Source organism: Zootoca vivipara, chromosome Z (assembly GCF_963506605.1).
Source record: "Zootoca vivipara chromosome Z, rZooViv1.1, whole genome shotgun sequence".
NCBI lineage: Eukaryota > Metazoa > Chordata > Lepidosauria > Squamata > Lacertidae > Zootoca > Zootoca vivipara.
Genome location: NC_083294.1, coordinates 4269964 through 4284850, shown reverse-complemented (window position 1 = coordinate 4284850; position 14887 = coordinate 4269964). Strand labels below are relative to the sequence as shown.

Genomic DNA, 14887 nt, shown 5'->3' with positions numbered 1-14887 from the left:
TATGTTTAAGCAAATCCAGAACTAGAATGAGAATAACTGGCTTGCAAAAGAGAGAGAGAGAGAGAGAGAACACACACAGAGTGCAGTCCTGTACATCTTTACTCAGAAGTCCCCCTGTATCCAATGGGGACTTATCCCCAAGTAAATGTATCAAGGATTGCAGCCACACTGTACAGGGGCTGAATTAACCCAGCCACAACATGAGTGGCCATGGAATGGCTTTATTGAATCAGGCCATCAAAGAGAAGTGGGACTGTGTTCCACCAAGACCCCTAGATCCTTTCCACATGTACAGTAGTACCTCAGTTTTCAAACAGCTTAGTTCCCGAACAACTTGGAACTCGAATGCTGCAAACCCGGAAGTCAGTGTTCCGGTTTGCGAACTTTGCTTCGAAAGCTGAATGTGCTCTGTTTTGAGTCCTGAGCTTCCGTTTTTACTCTTGCACGGCTAATTTGCATCCACCCATTGTCATTGAAATCTTCTGTTTCTGTTTTTACTGTTGCGTTGCTAATTTGTGTCCCCCCCATTGCAATTCAAGTTTTCCGTTTCTGACTGCAGTGTTCTGAGGTGATATTTGGAGCTTATATTTGGTGCTTTTGTTTTTGCTATTTATTTTGTGTGTTTGTTTTTGAGGCTTTTTCGGTTAATTTGTTTTTGTGACTGTGTGGAACCCAGTTCAGCTACTGACTGGTTGTGTGACTGTGGAAAGGGATAAAAGCCCCCATCCAAACAATGACTATCATCAGTGCAGGTAAGAAAAAAATCATTTTTTTATTTTTATAATCTATGGTACTGTTTTATTTTATAGTACAGTACATTGATTACTTTCATTTTATGGATCAATGGTCTCGTTAGATCAGGGGTCGGCAAGGCTTACCGGCCATGAGCCAGATCACTCCCATGGAGATCATCCATGGGCTGGGCGCAGTGCAATGCCAGAAATCATGGTTGTGCTTGTCCGCAGCACTGGAAATCAATTCTGCGCATGCCCAGATGCCAAAAATCACGCCTGTGCAGAAACGATTTTTGGCGTCTGAGCATGCACAGAAGCGATTTCGGGACCCACTCGGCGAGTCCCCACGCCGCACCGGTTTAGCACAGTGCACGGAGGACTCGCCAAGTGGGCGGCTCGGTTCAGGGGCGGCTCAGGGGTCGGTAAAGCAGTCTTTGTGGGCCGAATCCTGTGGGTTGCTGACCCCTGCGTTAGATAGTAAAATTCATTTTAAATTGCTGTTTTAGGGGCTGTTTTTAAAAGTCTAGAAGGGATTAATCAATTTTTCATTACTTTCTATGGAAAGCGTGCTTTGGTTTTGAAATGCTTTGGTTTTGGAACGGACTTCCGGAATGGATTAAGTTTGAGAACCAAGGTACTACTGTACTGCTAGTAAGCCAGATGTCCAGCATCCTATATTTGTGTGTCTGGTTCTTCCCACCTAAGTGCAGAACCTGACATTTGTCCCTAATGAAATTCATCTTGTTAACTTGAGCAAGTGGGCTGCCTCCTTCATCCTGGTCACTCCTCCTGCGCACTCCCTCCCTCCCTGCACAGCCCAGCCACCCCTCCTTATTTCAGACATCATGATATATCACTATATTACGATGGTTAGCTAGTAATATATCACAATGTTGAAAACCAGATATCACCCAACTCTACTGAGTGGAGAAGACATTTACAATGGAAGACCTCAGAGCTTCTGCCTCTGAAGCCAGGGTGGACAGGGGGTTAACAGTATTCTCCTCCCCTCACATGAACATTCAAGCTTCTTCTTCCTCAAAGGAAGATAGGCCCTGATCAGTGGGGTGGGCCATACTGGAGAAAAACTAAAGAAAGAAAATTGCAAAGGACCTATTTCACCACTGGAGGGTAGTGAACAGCCTTAACACACACACCCTTACAAAATCGGGTGTGTGATCCCACTGGAGGAGATTTAAATAAAGAGACACCATTGAAAAGGGGCCCAAGGCCATGCTGTGGCAGCATCTCATCCCATCCTCTCACTGCCGTTGGGCGGCTGGCCTAGGTCTCGGAGGAAGCCTGGCTGAAATAGCGGGGAAACCGGAAGTGCTGCTACATCTAGGAAATGGCTGAAGGAGGCCTCGGAGCACCCCTCCTACTCAAGGGGGGTGCTATGAATTGGGAATGCACTGGCACTGTTTGGAGAGAGGGTTGCTAAGTCTCACTGGTGATCAGTTCCCCTTTCCCTGGTTTCCTAGGCTTTCAACTGCACCACGTTGCATGCCCTCTGCCCCCATTGGCTGAGAAAGCCAAAAGGCACACTGCTTTGTCTGCTAAGGAGAGTCTACAGGAGGCAATAGGATCCTGCCCAACCTTCTGCTTGTCCCAGGGACAAGTGGAGCTACCTCATGAGGTCAATGTGACTGCAGCTCGAGCAGAGTTACATCACTGTGCCTCACCTCTCTTCTGAACAGCTCCACAGAGTGGGGGACGTTCCCACCAACCTGTGAAGCCTGGAAGTGCAGGCCACTGCTGGTTAAGCCAGGTGGGAGTGGCCTGGGGCAATTCCAGGTTACCTTCCCCTGAGCGCTGTTCCATGGCAATCTTCGCCCCACCCCACTTCTTCTGTCCAAATACACTCAATGAGAGTTGTGATGAAGATAGGAAAACAAAAAATAGAAGAAAAAATTCCTTTGCTCTCGTGAGCAGAAAAAAAGAGCCAGCTCTTCCCACTGGAGATAAAGACTGGCAATTACAGTAAGGTTTCCTTCCCTTCCAGATGGTCAGAATCACCCAGCCACCCAGAGTGCTGGGGTAACCCGGTCAGATTAGTGGCATATAAATAAAAGAGAGTCCACCAGACACACCAATAAAGCAAACCCAACTTGATTTCAAATTAAACCTCTGAATCACCACAACTCTTTGCAGTTACTTTACCACTCCTTTTTCCTGATTTCTTTTTGCAGATTTTTTTAAACAGCTAAGCCAACTGACTTTAAAACTATTCAAAATAAAAACAAATTAAAATAGACTGCAGGGTTCAAGGACAGACTTACTCATCACCATCTTCAACTAGAAAGCCTACAAATGCTTTAATGAATGAATATATAAATTATGTCTCATTTGCAGAAGCAAGTTATAAGAGATTTAAAAATACCTACAATTCGGTAGATGTCTTCATTGGTACCATCAAATTTCTGCTGCATGCGCTCTTCCAGGTAATATATGCGAAGTTTCAGGTTGAAATTCTCTTTTCGGAGCTCAATTATTTGCTATAACAAAAGAAAAATACCATGTGACATGCATACTGTACCAATCCAGCAATATCACGTGAACAGGATGGAAACAAATGCTCTCACAAGTTTATCCTGGAATATATAACAGTGCTAGGGAAAAACTAAAAAAATGTTGAGAAAGTTCTGTGTTTTCCAAGACTACCTGTAGAGCAGAAGTGAACAACACAGTCAACCTAGGCAGCCTCCTGAGGGAAACATGCTAGTGGTGGACAGAGCAACAAATATTAATATTTTACCTTTGTTCAGCAGGCAAATTTCTATAGACACTCATACACTTCTGTGTCTTGCATTCAGGCAAGTAACAGGCAGCGCCGCTGATGAGTGTTGCCTGGGGAGAGGGAGCATGCTGAGATGGGGGCATGGCCTGGGAAGAGTCCAAGGGCCTCAGAGAGAGAGGCCTGGAGGGCCTCATTTGGCCCCTGAGCTTGAGGTCCCCACCCCTGCTAAAGAGGGTGGACCAGAAACAATGTCACACAACCATATTAAAAACAGTAACTGAAAAGCTTTGGGGATCTCACCAATTCAGCTACTACACAAAAATAACTTTGAGAGGTTTCTTTGGCGATTAAACTAATCAATGAATTCTGTGTCATTATGAGCACACAAAAACTTAATTCATCATTAGCTCATGCACACACAACTCATTGTAACATGGGCCTCTCAAACAAGCAACTTCCTGCAACCAACACTGTGCTCCTACAGACACTTATTTGCCCCAAACAGAAACACCTACAATTAGTGCTATTTTTCTAGAAAAAGAGGTGCTGGAACTCACCATAAACACCTCCCTCATTCTCTTATAATGGTAATGGTGCCCATCTGACGTGCTGGAACTGAGTTCCTGTGAGTTCCCCCTGAAAGAAGCCCTGCCTACAATGCAAACACTTACACAAATATGTGTGAGAGAACTAAAAAGTTGAGAATTTTTGGACACATTGCGCAAGCAGTCTCACATATGAAAGAGAAGCTGATACTGCTTCTTGTGTGTGGGTGTTTTTCAAGGGTTCCCATTTCAGCAGAATGCCCCCAAGCTTCTGAACATCTGGCATCAAACAGATTTCCCACGCTGTCGCTGCATGTCTCATTTTCAATGCTTTGTTTAAACCAACAGCAAGAGTCCCATCCAAACAACAAGAGAAACTCCTGCTGTTTCTTACCTTTCACCCTGCACAAATGGGAGAGCACTCTGCTTCTTCTCCTCAAAGTCCCCTGTTCATGCCAATGGGATGTGGGAGAGGGGATTGGTGATAGTCATAAATCATGGTTAGCTACTAAGTCAACAGATTTTATATTCCTTAAAAATGTTGTTGAGAAAGAACAAATTGGACTTGTGACTAAACACTGCAGTGTGGACTGCTCCTATTCCGGATTCCAGCCAGCCATGCCTTCTTACAGCATGCACCATTCCATTTCCCCTCCCCTTCTGGTTTACTGCCTGCTCTCCCCAAGAGGTAATCATCATTCTGTGGCAACCACTAAGCATGCTTGCAGGATTCCTAGAGTTTTCTTTTTCTAATTTCAGTGTTCCCAAAAGCCTACTTATGTGCATGGATGACACTGCTTTGACTGCGTAATGGATCCATACTTGGAAAATGGCACACAGAACAGTGTTTGTGGTAGGAAACTGACAGAACCATTTTAGCCCACAACAGACAATTCTCAATGGGACGGGAGAGACAGGGGACAGGTAAATATATCTTCCTCTGAAGATTTTAAACATCAAATGCTTGCAGAAAAAAGGCAAACACAGTACCCTGAGGACAGCCTACATGGCTTGAGACTTAACCTTAACCCCCAACGAAGGAGGGTAAAATGTCAGAAAACTGCATTAGAGGGAAAAGAAAAAACTTTAATTTTTTCAAAAGAACGAGTTTCAAACATTCATCCAAATAAAGCAATTGCCCCATATCCCTGCTGTCTGCCAGATGCTTTCCAAATGGAGAAATCTAATATGTTACTAATAAAATATTTATGCCCATGCCACTGTAGTATGAAAGGCTTAGAGTAGGTATAGAAGTTACAAGCAATCTTGCTTAAGACAGACACACACACACACCAAATTCAAATGGGGCTTAGGGTGCAAACCAAACCCCAGGAGCTGCTCAGTGCAGTTTAACAAAGTAAAAGAGCCGCCGCCACATTTGCAGGCCTCCTGCACAGGGCAGAAGGGCAAACAAATCACCACACAAACCTGAATACTGCCACAGCAACAGGGTTGGCTTAGGATCCAAAGGATCCTGGGCTGGGTCAGCCCCTCCCCAGGAGGGCCCATATTGGGGCTCTCCACTGGTGGGTACATATGCCTCTGGTTGCACTTCCTCAGTGGAGAGCAAGCAGGTCTGGGCTTAGACAAATCCAACCACCACCACCCAGCCCAGCAAGGGGTAACTTCTGTATAAGATTGATGGGAAAGTGATAGTAATCCTTGCAAGACCTTGCTTATACACTGAATTCAATGCAAGCCTGAAGTAAACTCAGTTGAAAATTTTCAAAACCAGTAGATACTCTTAATTACCCAGAAACATTTCTGCCCACAGAAATAGGCATCTAAAACTTTCCATACTTATTTGTGAAATTATCTACAAATACAAGCTGTATTTTCCCAGTACTGAAACTTCTTTTGTAGATTAACTTAATGTATGCAAGAGCACAGCAGAAGCTGCATGTGCAATATAGGGGAAGAATGGGGGACGATAGGTTATTGCTTAGTCCCTTAACAGCACATTTGTAAATCACCTTTTCCTCAGTATATTCTGAACAAGAAACGGTCTGCTTCAACTACACACTTCACTGGGTGGCCAAAAGTCATTCACTCACATTTTCAAAGTCCTTCATTGTCCGTGCTCTAGTTGGTGACACTGTGTCTTCCGCCACATCTGGTAATGCTACAAGTTTCAAAAGAGAAAGTTGATTTAGATTCCAGTAAAATTTAACTTTTTAGCACTGTGCATACATCACCTTCAGTTAAGAAAGAAGAGAAACTAAAAAAGAAGTAGGTAGTCAGAGAGAGAATGGCAGCAACATCTAATTCCAGTATTTGTAAAGGCTTTATTCTTTTAACAAGCTAGCCAGGATCTGAAAAGCTACTTCAGGTGCTTATGCATACTCAGAAAGCTTTAGTGACTAATTTTCTTTACTTTGTCACATCACAAAACTGTTTCTGAAATACCTTCATTGCCCAAATAGAAAAGGCAGTATGCTATGCAGGATGGAGACAGGGTGATATTTGAGAAACAAAACACAAATTTCCCTTATGCTGACAGAAATACCTGTGTGATTTCTCAATTTCCTTGCCAGAATTATTCACCTGGGTTACGCGGCAAGCTACAAAGTGAATAAACTATCAAATCCTGCAGCTGCACAACAGTAATACAGAAGGTGCACCCATCTCTCAACAGCTCCTACATGGTTACCTGAGATTAGCGTTAACAAGATATTACACAGAACAGGGGTTGGGAGTGTATTATAGCCATATTCTCTCATGGACAGCATTACCAAGGGTGTGGGTGTCATGTGTCTGTGGTGGGCACAACCAGAAGCAAAAGTGGACAAAACAATAAGTGTGACTCTAACTTTTCTTTAAAAAGTCACATTCCAGCAACACAAAAACCAGAAGTTCCTATAGCACACACCGCTACCCCACACCCCACATATCCCTCTCTATCCAGTAAAGCAAGAAGCATTACCACCACTGAAAAACATGTTCCATCCTAGAGCAAAAACACTGAAAGAGTTCAGAACAGGGCTGCTGAGGGTCACAAAAGTCAGACAGGGAGGCCTGGAGGGCTATATTTGGCATGGAATGAAGTACTAGACCAGTGTTTCCCAAAGTGGGCAATACCTTCCCCTGAGGGGTGCTGGAACAATCCAGGGGACAGTAGTAGTCTTGTGTACAATTGGGGGGCACTGAATAAAGGGGGGTGGAAACATAAAGAGGGGATAAAATTTTGAAAAACTGTTTGTACATGTTTCATCTGTTTTATAATAGTGCTTAGCGCCAGGTCGGGCGCCGTTGTGAGATGGTGACAACACCTCCCCTGGCGGTCATGCTGGAGGCAAGAGGTTTCCCAGGCTTGGGTGAACCCTTTTCGGCTTCACCCAAGCCTGAGAAGTGGATCACAGCTGGCATAGCTATTTGCCTGCATCTTCCTGTTTGTTCAGCTAAAGAAGGTAGATTTTGGGGGGGGGTGTCCCTGACTAATTTTTTTCTGAATTTTTTTTCCTGAAAAGGGGGCAGTAGGCCAAATATGTCTGGGAACCTCTGTACTAGACTACCATCCCTGGACATAGCAATTGCATAGAAGAAGGAACTGAAATGCACCAAAGTCTACATTTGAAACGTCTTTGAAACTTCTTTCCCATCGCAGGTTTTGTTTTCTATACACACAGACCTAATTAATGGATTTTAAAAAGAGAGAGAAGAGAAGTGTCATTCCTATAGCTTTACCTCCATCACCTCCCAGACGAATTCGGACTTCATCTCCCGATGCATCAAGAAGGTTGGCCATATTCACACTAGGAAGAAGCAGGAGAATTCACTCGTGGAAAGCTTTTAGAAGTCAGATTCATCAATGCAATATCTCTCACATGTACATTTCCCAAATTTAGTTGGGATCACTCAAAATCATATATAAAACAGGAACACAAGAAGCTGCCTTGTAGCTAGAAATGTGGGGCAGAATATTTCCCCAGTGTTTTATTTTTTCACAGAAAATTTTGTTCCCAAATATCACTTGTAATAGTGGAACATACCAACTGCAAATATAATATTTGGAGAGCTTGACAGTTTGAAAATTTTCATCTTTCTTTATTTAAATAAAAGCAAAATAAGCATGCTAAATTATAACACTCTCTAGGGCACCAGAAATTTCCCCAGTGCAAATATGAAGTCTAATGTGCATAGGGGAAAAATTCAGAAAACTCACACCACTGCTTCTGCAAAGCAAGACTTGTGACAGGAAATCTCCACTTGATTGGAAGAAGGTGCTCTTGAGTCACAAAAAAAGCAGCTGGTACCCAGTTAGTTTGAACACTGTTCACAACTTATTTTGGAGTACAGCATCAAGTTTTTGTGAGAGTGCCTTTCCAGTTCCAAGTGATATTATTGGCAACCTGCTTAAGAATACTGTGCACCAAAAGGAAGCAACAGTCATGGCACATCACAGAGTGCAAGGTGCTTCAAGAAGCATGTGAGTTGGAGAGGTCCAACATGCCTAGTCAGTTCCTTTTGTCTAGATATGTTTCCAATGTAAAGTACCTGGACCGTTCTTAACCTGAAACTGTTCTTAACTAGAGGCTAATGGGCCTCTTGCTGCTGCTGTGCTGCTGGCACACAATTTCCGTTCTCATCCTGGGGCAAAGTTCTCAACTCGAGATAACTCTTCCAGGTTAGCAGAGTTTGTAACCTGAAGCATTTGTAACCTGAGGCGTTTGTAACTCGAGGTACCACTGTAATTGCTTGAGAAACAACGGACAAGGACTGCCTAGCCTCTGGCCTTTCTGGAGGCATCTACCAAGGTATAACCAAGGTTGGGGGAAAAAATAAAAAATCCTTCCAGTAGCACCTTAGAGACCAACTAAGTTTGTCATAGGCATGAGCTTTCGTGTGCATGCACACTTCTTCAGATAGACTGAAACAGAAGTCACCAGACCCTTATACATGATAAAGCTTTCTTTAGTACCTCACCCCTTGCTTTTTCCTCAACAGGTTTCCCACTCCTATCAGCCAATCACCCATTCCCACCACCCTTCTGAGTAATACCCTCACCCTCTGACTATACATAAGGGTCTGGTGACTTCTGTTTCAGTGTATCTGAAGAAGTGTGCATGCACACAAAAGCTCATACCTATGGCAAACTTAGTTGGTCTCTAAGGTGATACTGGAAGGATTTTTTAAAATTTTGTTTTGACTATGTCAGACCAATACGGCTACCTACCTGTAACAAGGTTGGAAACTTGATGCTGGGTAGGCCTTTGGTCCAATTGAATAGTGCTATGGGGTCACGAAGAGTCGGACACGACTAAACGACTAAACAACAACAATCTTTGCATTTGTAAGATTAAACCCAATACACTGTATAGCTAGAGTTGTCATCGCTCTCTCTCAATAAAAACAAATAAATTTTTGGATCTTAAGCTTTTTCAAGCCTGGAGAGAAGCATTAGTTCACTTATTAAATGTTTCAAAATCAAGTTCACTTCAGACTCAGTTCCCCCTTCCTGCAGTCTGGCATCAACAGCAGAGAAAAGAGGTAACCTTAACACACACACACACACACACACACACACACATACACACCTTTTACTTGCTTTAAAAAGCTGTTTAGGACAAAGCCTTGGAGTAGGTGGAAAGAGGTGAAAGAATTAGTAATTTGACCATAGTTGTATGCTGGACCAAGGCTGCAATGCTCATCATGCTTGTTTGTTAGCAAGCTATTTCTACACCTGAGTCAGAAAAACCAAAAGGCACCTTTACAGCTCCTTTGTGGAAAATATAAATTCAGCACATTGGTACACTACTGTACTTGACTGTAAAAAGTCAACGTTATATATATCTCAACACACAAAGTTGCTGCCTGAGGTGGCTGACAGCCTTAATGGCAATTTGCAAGAGACAGCCTCTGAGGCTGGAGGCTCCACTGAACTCTTCTGGACAATACCAACATTGTGGGTGCAAAAATTTGTCTAGTCTCCTTCAAAAGCCATACAAAGAGTCACACACACCCCACACCTGCTCCCACTAGTGGAAAATAAGGTTACATCCCCCTCCACCCACCAAACCATCTTTGGTAGCACCTCAGACACCCGCTTCTCCAGCAACAAAAATACAATTGTTGTTGTTTAGTCGTTTAGTCGTGTCCGACTCTTCGTGACCCCATGGACCAGAGCACGCCAGGCACTCCTGTCTTGCACTGCCTCCCGCAGTTTGGTCAAACTCATGTTCGTAGCTTCGAGAACACTGTCCAACCATCTCGTCCTCTGTCATCCCCTTCTCCTAGTGCCCTCCATCTTTCCCAACATCAGGGTCTTTTCCAAGGAGTGATGATAATAGATACAACTAACCAGTCATGTGTGGGTGTGTGATTTAAAAAAAAAAACCAGTGGGAGAAAAAGATGGTTTTCTAAGAGGGGTCTTAACAAAAGGCATTAAGGGTCGCCAGGAGATTCATTCTTGCTGGTATAATCTTAATATTTACAACCAGATGAAGGTTTCATTTTTGAAATAATAAATTTTCAGGGTAGTTTTTACAGTTATATCAAAGAGAAATTACTGATTTGGTTATACTATTAGAAATACATAGACAGATAATTACGAAATTATTGTGAGTTTTAATAAGTTAACTGTTTAGACAACTTTTCTGCTGCACTTTATTGGAAGGAGAAAAATAATCATTTCCTTAATAACAATTTAAACAATTTATTTAACTTAAACAATAACATTATAGCATATGTATCCATGTTTGTTAACTGGTGTGGTTAAACATTTAAAACAAAAACAAAAACCTTAGACTGAGTTTTAGCACACATGAAAAACTTAAAACAAATCCTTATTTCCTGATTAGTAGACTATACTGTAACTTAAATAGAAAATTATCTTTATAAAGATTTTTCCTCCAAAAGCATTTTATTTGAAAAAATCCGATTTTGATTTTTTTTAAGTATCATTTTTATCCACCCTGATTAAAACACACAAACATTCCTTGCCAACACACACCTCTCCCACTGCCTTCCCTGGCAGCAACAGTACAATAGCCGACCATTTGATGCCCTTTCAAATGCCCCCCCCCAGGAGATGCGCAGATACACTGCCTCTGAGGCTGGAGGCTCCACTGTACTGTAACAGGGAACAACGGTGTGGGGAGAGGAAGGGACAGAGAGGGGAAGGGAGTGGTACTGGCCTTAAATGCCTTCTGTCGGTCAAGCCCCCACCTCTAGGAATATTTTTTCCTCCCACACCGTGGGGGGGGGGTATTAAATCTCTCTCTCTCTCTCTCTCACACACACACACACACACAACCTCTTTGCACGCCCGCGCAAACACGCCACGGGTAGTAAAGAGTTAGAATTAAACTCCAACTCGCCCTCGTCCTCCTCCACCCCCCTCCCTCCCTCCATCTAACGGTTCTAACGGTCTCCGCCTCACCTGCAGCTGAACTCCAACGGCAAAGTGGGGTCTTCCCCCGGCAGCGAGTCCATAGCTGGAAACACGGGAGAGAGGGAAGGAGGGGCGAGCAGGCGAGCAGCTGCTGCGACTTCCCCGGCGGCGACCCGAGCTGTTATTGTCCGAGTTTGGCGGCTGGCTCGGAATTCAAACGGCCTCTGCGGCCCCCCCCCCGCCATCTTGATGAAGCCGCCAGAGACTCCCTGGCAAAAGCTGCTTAGTTAATCCTATCGCCAGCCGCCATCTTTCCTGCCTCCCCTCCATTGAGAGAGGGCGTTTTGAGCGCCATCTTTGTTAAGGGAAATATGTGGCACGTCGCAGTCGGTAGGCGGGTGAATGCAAAAGCGGGTTTTTTGGGTTTTTATTCTGGCGGGGCGGAAGCTGAGCCGTCATATTTGTTCCGGGTACGGCGCGCATGCCAACAAGAAGGAACGACTGGATACGGGCATTTTTTTTCTCCAGGAAGAAGCGCGGGGAGGGTTGGTTGCGGCAATCTGGTCCTGTGAAGAAGGAGGAGAGGAAATAAAACCGGGAAAGATTATTTTCTCTCCTGCCAAAGCAATACATTCAAAATACATTTAATTAGAATTGTAGAGTTGGGGGTTTCTGATGGTCATCTAGTCCAACCAACCCCCTGCAATGCAGGAATCTTAACTAAAGTATCCATGACAGTTGGCCTTCAAGGAGCCCACCACCTCTTGTGGGAGTCTGTTCCACTTTCCAACAGCTCTTAACCTCATAAAGTTCTTCCTGATGTCCAGCACTACACAATACTACCAGTTCTATGTTCCTTAATAATTAAAAATACTGCTCACAACGCTCAAGTCCCCAAGTAACCTTCCTCAATAGTAACAACAACAATCATAATAATAATTTTATTATTTATACCCCCACCAATCTTAAAACAAGATGCCACCATACAAATCATTAACTCAGTTATGTAGTTCTCTTTCACTATGCAAAGGCAGAAGTGATATTTCCTAACTTGCAAATGTGTTGTAATTACTGTATTGTTATTATTAAATTTTTGGGTTACAAAAGTACATGCATTGTCTATTTTCAGGTCATAGAGTCTTTTCTACAAATAAGTTACATGAGACATTATACAGTATAAGGTTGGGGGAGAAGGGGGGGAGGGTGGTAAATTTACGGTACACTCTTTTACTTAATCCAAGCATCACTTGGATAGGTTCCCTTTCTATTCATTTTTATTTCCTCTTGGCAGTGAGAGGGGGGGCAGGGCATGGTTGGTTGGTTGGCTGCAGTGAGATTTGTTTGCGTGGGGGGTGGGGTGGATTGTTGGGTCAAGTTATCCATCTTGATTTGTATGCTGTTGATGGGTTCTTGTTATCTTGTTGGGCTGTGCATGTAATAAAGGGGAGCCATACCAGGGTGATGGTGTCCTTGTCTTTTTGTCCCCATGTCGGTTTCAGTCTGTTGGATAGCTTTTCTAGTAAGGTTGTTTCACATACGATTTGGTACCAGTGGTCCGTTTTCAGTCCTGACAGGTCTTGTTTCACTACGTAATGATTTCCAACATTTCATGCAAAGCAGCAGTGTTCTACATATATGTACATGTACTGACAAACAATTTCATTAGTTTCTTCAAAACACTTATCTCTAGTTTTGTTTAGCATTAAAAAGGTAAAGGGACCCCTGACCATTAGGTCCAGTCGTGACCGACTCTGGGGTTGCGCGCTCATCTCGCATTATTGGCCGAGGGAGCCGGCGTATAGCTTCCAGGTCATGTGGCCAGCATGACAAAGCCGCTTCTGGCAAACCAGAGCAGCACATGGAAACACCGTTTACCTTCCCGCTGTAGCGGTTCCTATTTATCTACTTGCATTTTGACGTGCTTTCGAACTGCTAGGTTGGCAGGAGCTGGGACCAAGCAACGGGAGCTCACCCCGTCACAGGGATTCGAACCGCTGACCTTCTGATCAGCAAGCCCTAGGCTCAGTGGTTTAACCACAGCACCACCTGGGTCATTAAGCAGTCTCTTTTCTACACCTCCAGCAACTACAGTGGTACCTCTACTTACAAATGGCTTATTTTCAGGGGGTGTCTTATTTTTTTCCTCCTCCTGCGGCTGGCGTTGCTGCTGCGCCCATGGGTGTACCCAGCATGGGGGGCAGCTGCCCCCCCTACCGGTAGAAGCAGGGCAGCTGGAGAGGACAGGCAGGTACATGCATGCAAATGAAGTGCCGCGGAGCATTGTGGGGCAGCACTTTCTAACAGCGGAGGCAAGTTACCTCTTGAAAATTCTCTCTCATGTGAGAAAACATACTCTTATACCTACCACGAGCCACCTCCAATACATGCATGGATAGAGAGAGTGGGAGAGAGAAGAGAACACATTCCCGGGCTTGCTCTCCCCGGAGCGCCTGTGAGGCGACCAGCCGCCTGTCACTCACTGGCCCCCAACCCATGAGGCAGCGCCAGCAATGCGTGGTCCCCTCCCTGTCCTCCAGGAGCGCTCCAGGCGGGGCTGGGCTAGGGAGTTGCAGGGGGGTGCCTAGTGTCACCCCCTCCAGGCTGGCACCCTGGGCGGAGCGCTCCCTTCACACCCCCTCTGTTACACCCCTGCAGAGAGGGGTGTTGGGGAATAAGCCTGCCTATATCTATGTTGTGTCGTATTCTGCATTTATATGCTACCAGAGTGGAAGACAGGAGTGCCTGGCGTGCTCTGGTCCATGGGGTCACGAAGAGTCGGACACGACTAAACGACTAAACAACAACATGCTACCAGAATGTAAAAGAATGTGTTTATGAATTCAAGAATGTATCCTTTTACGTGCACTTTCAAGGAAATGTATCTTTATATTGGTAAATCTTTACCCTTTAGCACTATAGTGTAACCAATGATTTGTATCAAATGTATTTGAATGTATCCCTCTTTGAATGTATCTCTCCTTTATGTATATTTTCCACTAAAAAAAGGTAACTACCGGTAGAAGGATGCAACCAAAGATCTTATGTGACTTGACATTGCTGTATACTTGATCTGTCAATAATGTCATCTTCTGCCGTTCAAGCTCTTGTGCCCTGGTATCACCAGGAAGCAGTGGATCCGTGTTTTTTTGTGGTGCAGGCTGTGCCCCTGGGCATAATATGTGAGTTGACGGTGAGTTAGGGGACCACGTTAGTATCTCCAGGAAGCCATGGATCAGGTTTTGCCTCGTTTTAGTCACCGCTGCCATTAAAGGAGCGGGCGAAGCAGGAGTGCAAGCGGAGGAGAAGGTAGACACAGCCTTTCTTGAGGATTTTAACCGGGAAGTTAAGTTCGACTCCCAGAGAAAGTCCCAGCATCTTTAGGACATGGGCATACCCAGCATGGGGTGCAGCTGCCCCCCCTAGAAGCAGGGCAGCTGGAGAGGGCAGGCAGCTGCCTGCTGTGCTCCGCCTCAGCCTGAGTGGCAGCAAAGCTGCCTTTGTCAAGGGAAACCTGGACCTGGGTTTTCAGCCCACACTCTT

At 44.6% G+C, this 14887-nt stretch overlaps 1 protein-coding gene across 5 annotated transcripts in view; it reads right to left on the bottom strand.

Annotated features, from left to right (window-relative positions):
* CDK5RAP2 (CDK5 regulatory subunit associated protein 2) overlaps positions 1-11607 on the bottom strand; it is a 136192-nt gene extending 124585 nt beyond the window's left edge. For all 5 annotated transcript variants that reach the window (XM_035113723.2, XM_060270294.1, XM_060270293.1 and 2 more), the window contains exons 1-4: positions 11396-11607; positions 7701-7768; positions 6071-6138; positions 3119-3229 (exon numbers count right to left, since the gene is read on the bottom strand). In XM_035113723.2, coding sequence (XP_034969614.2) covers positions 3119-3229; positions 6071-6138; positions 7701-7768; positions 11396-11592 — 444 coding nt within the window. In that variant the 5' untranslated portion in view covers positions 11593-11607. The remainder of the gene's footprint in view (positions 1-3118; positions 3230-6070; positions 6139-7700; positions 7769-11395) is intronic.
* Between the last annotated feature and the right edge of the window lie 3280 nt (positions 11608-14887).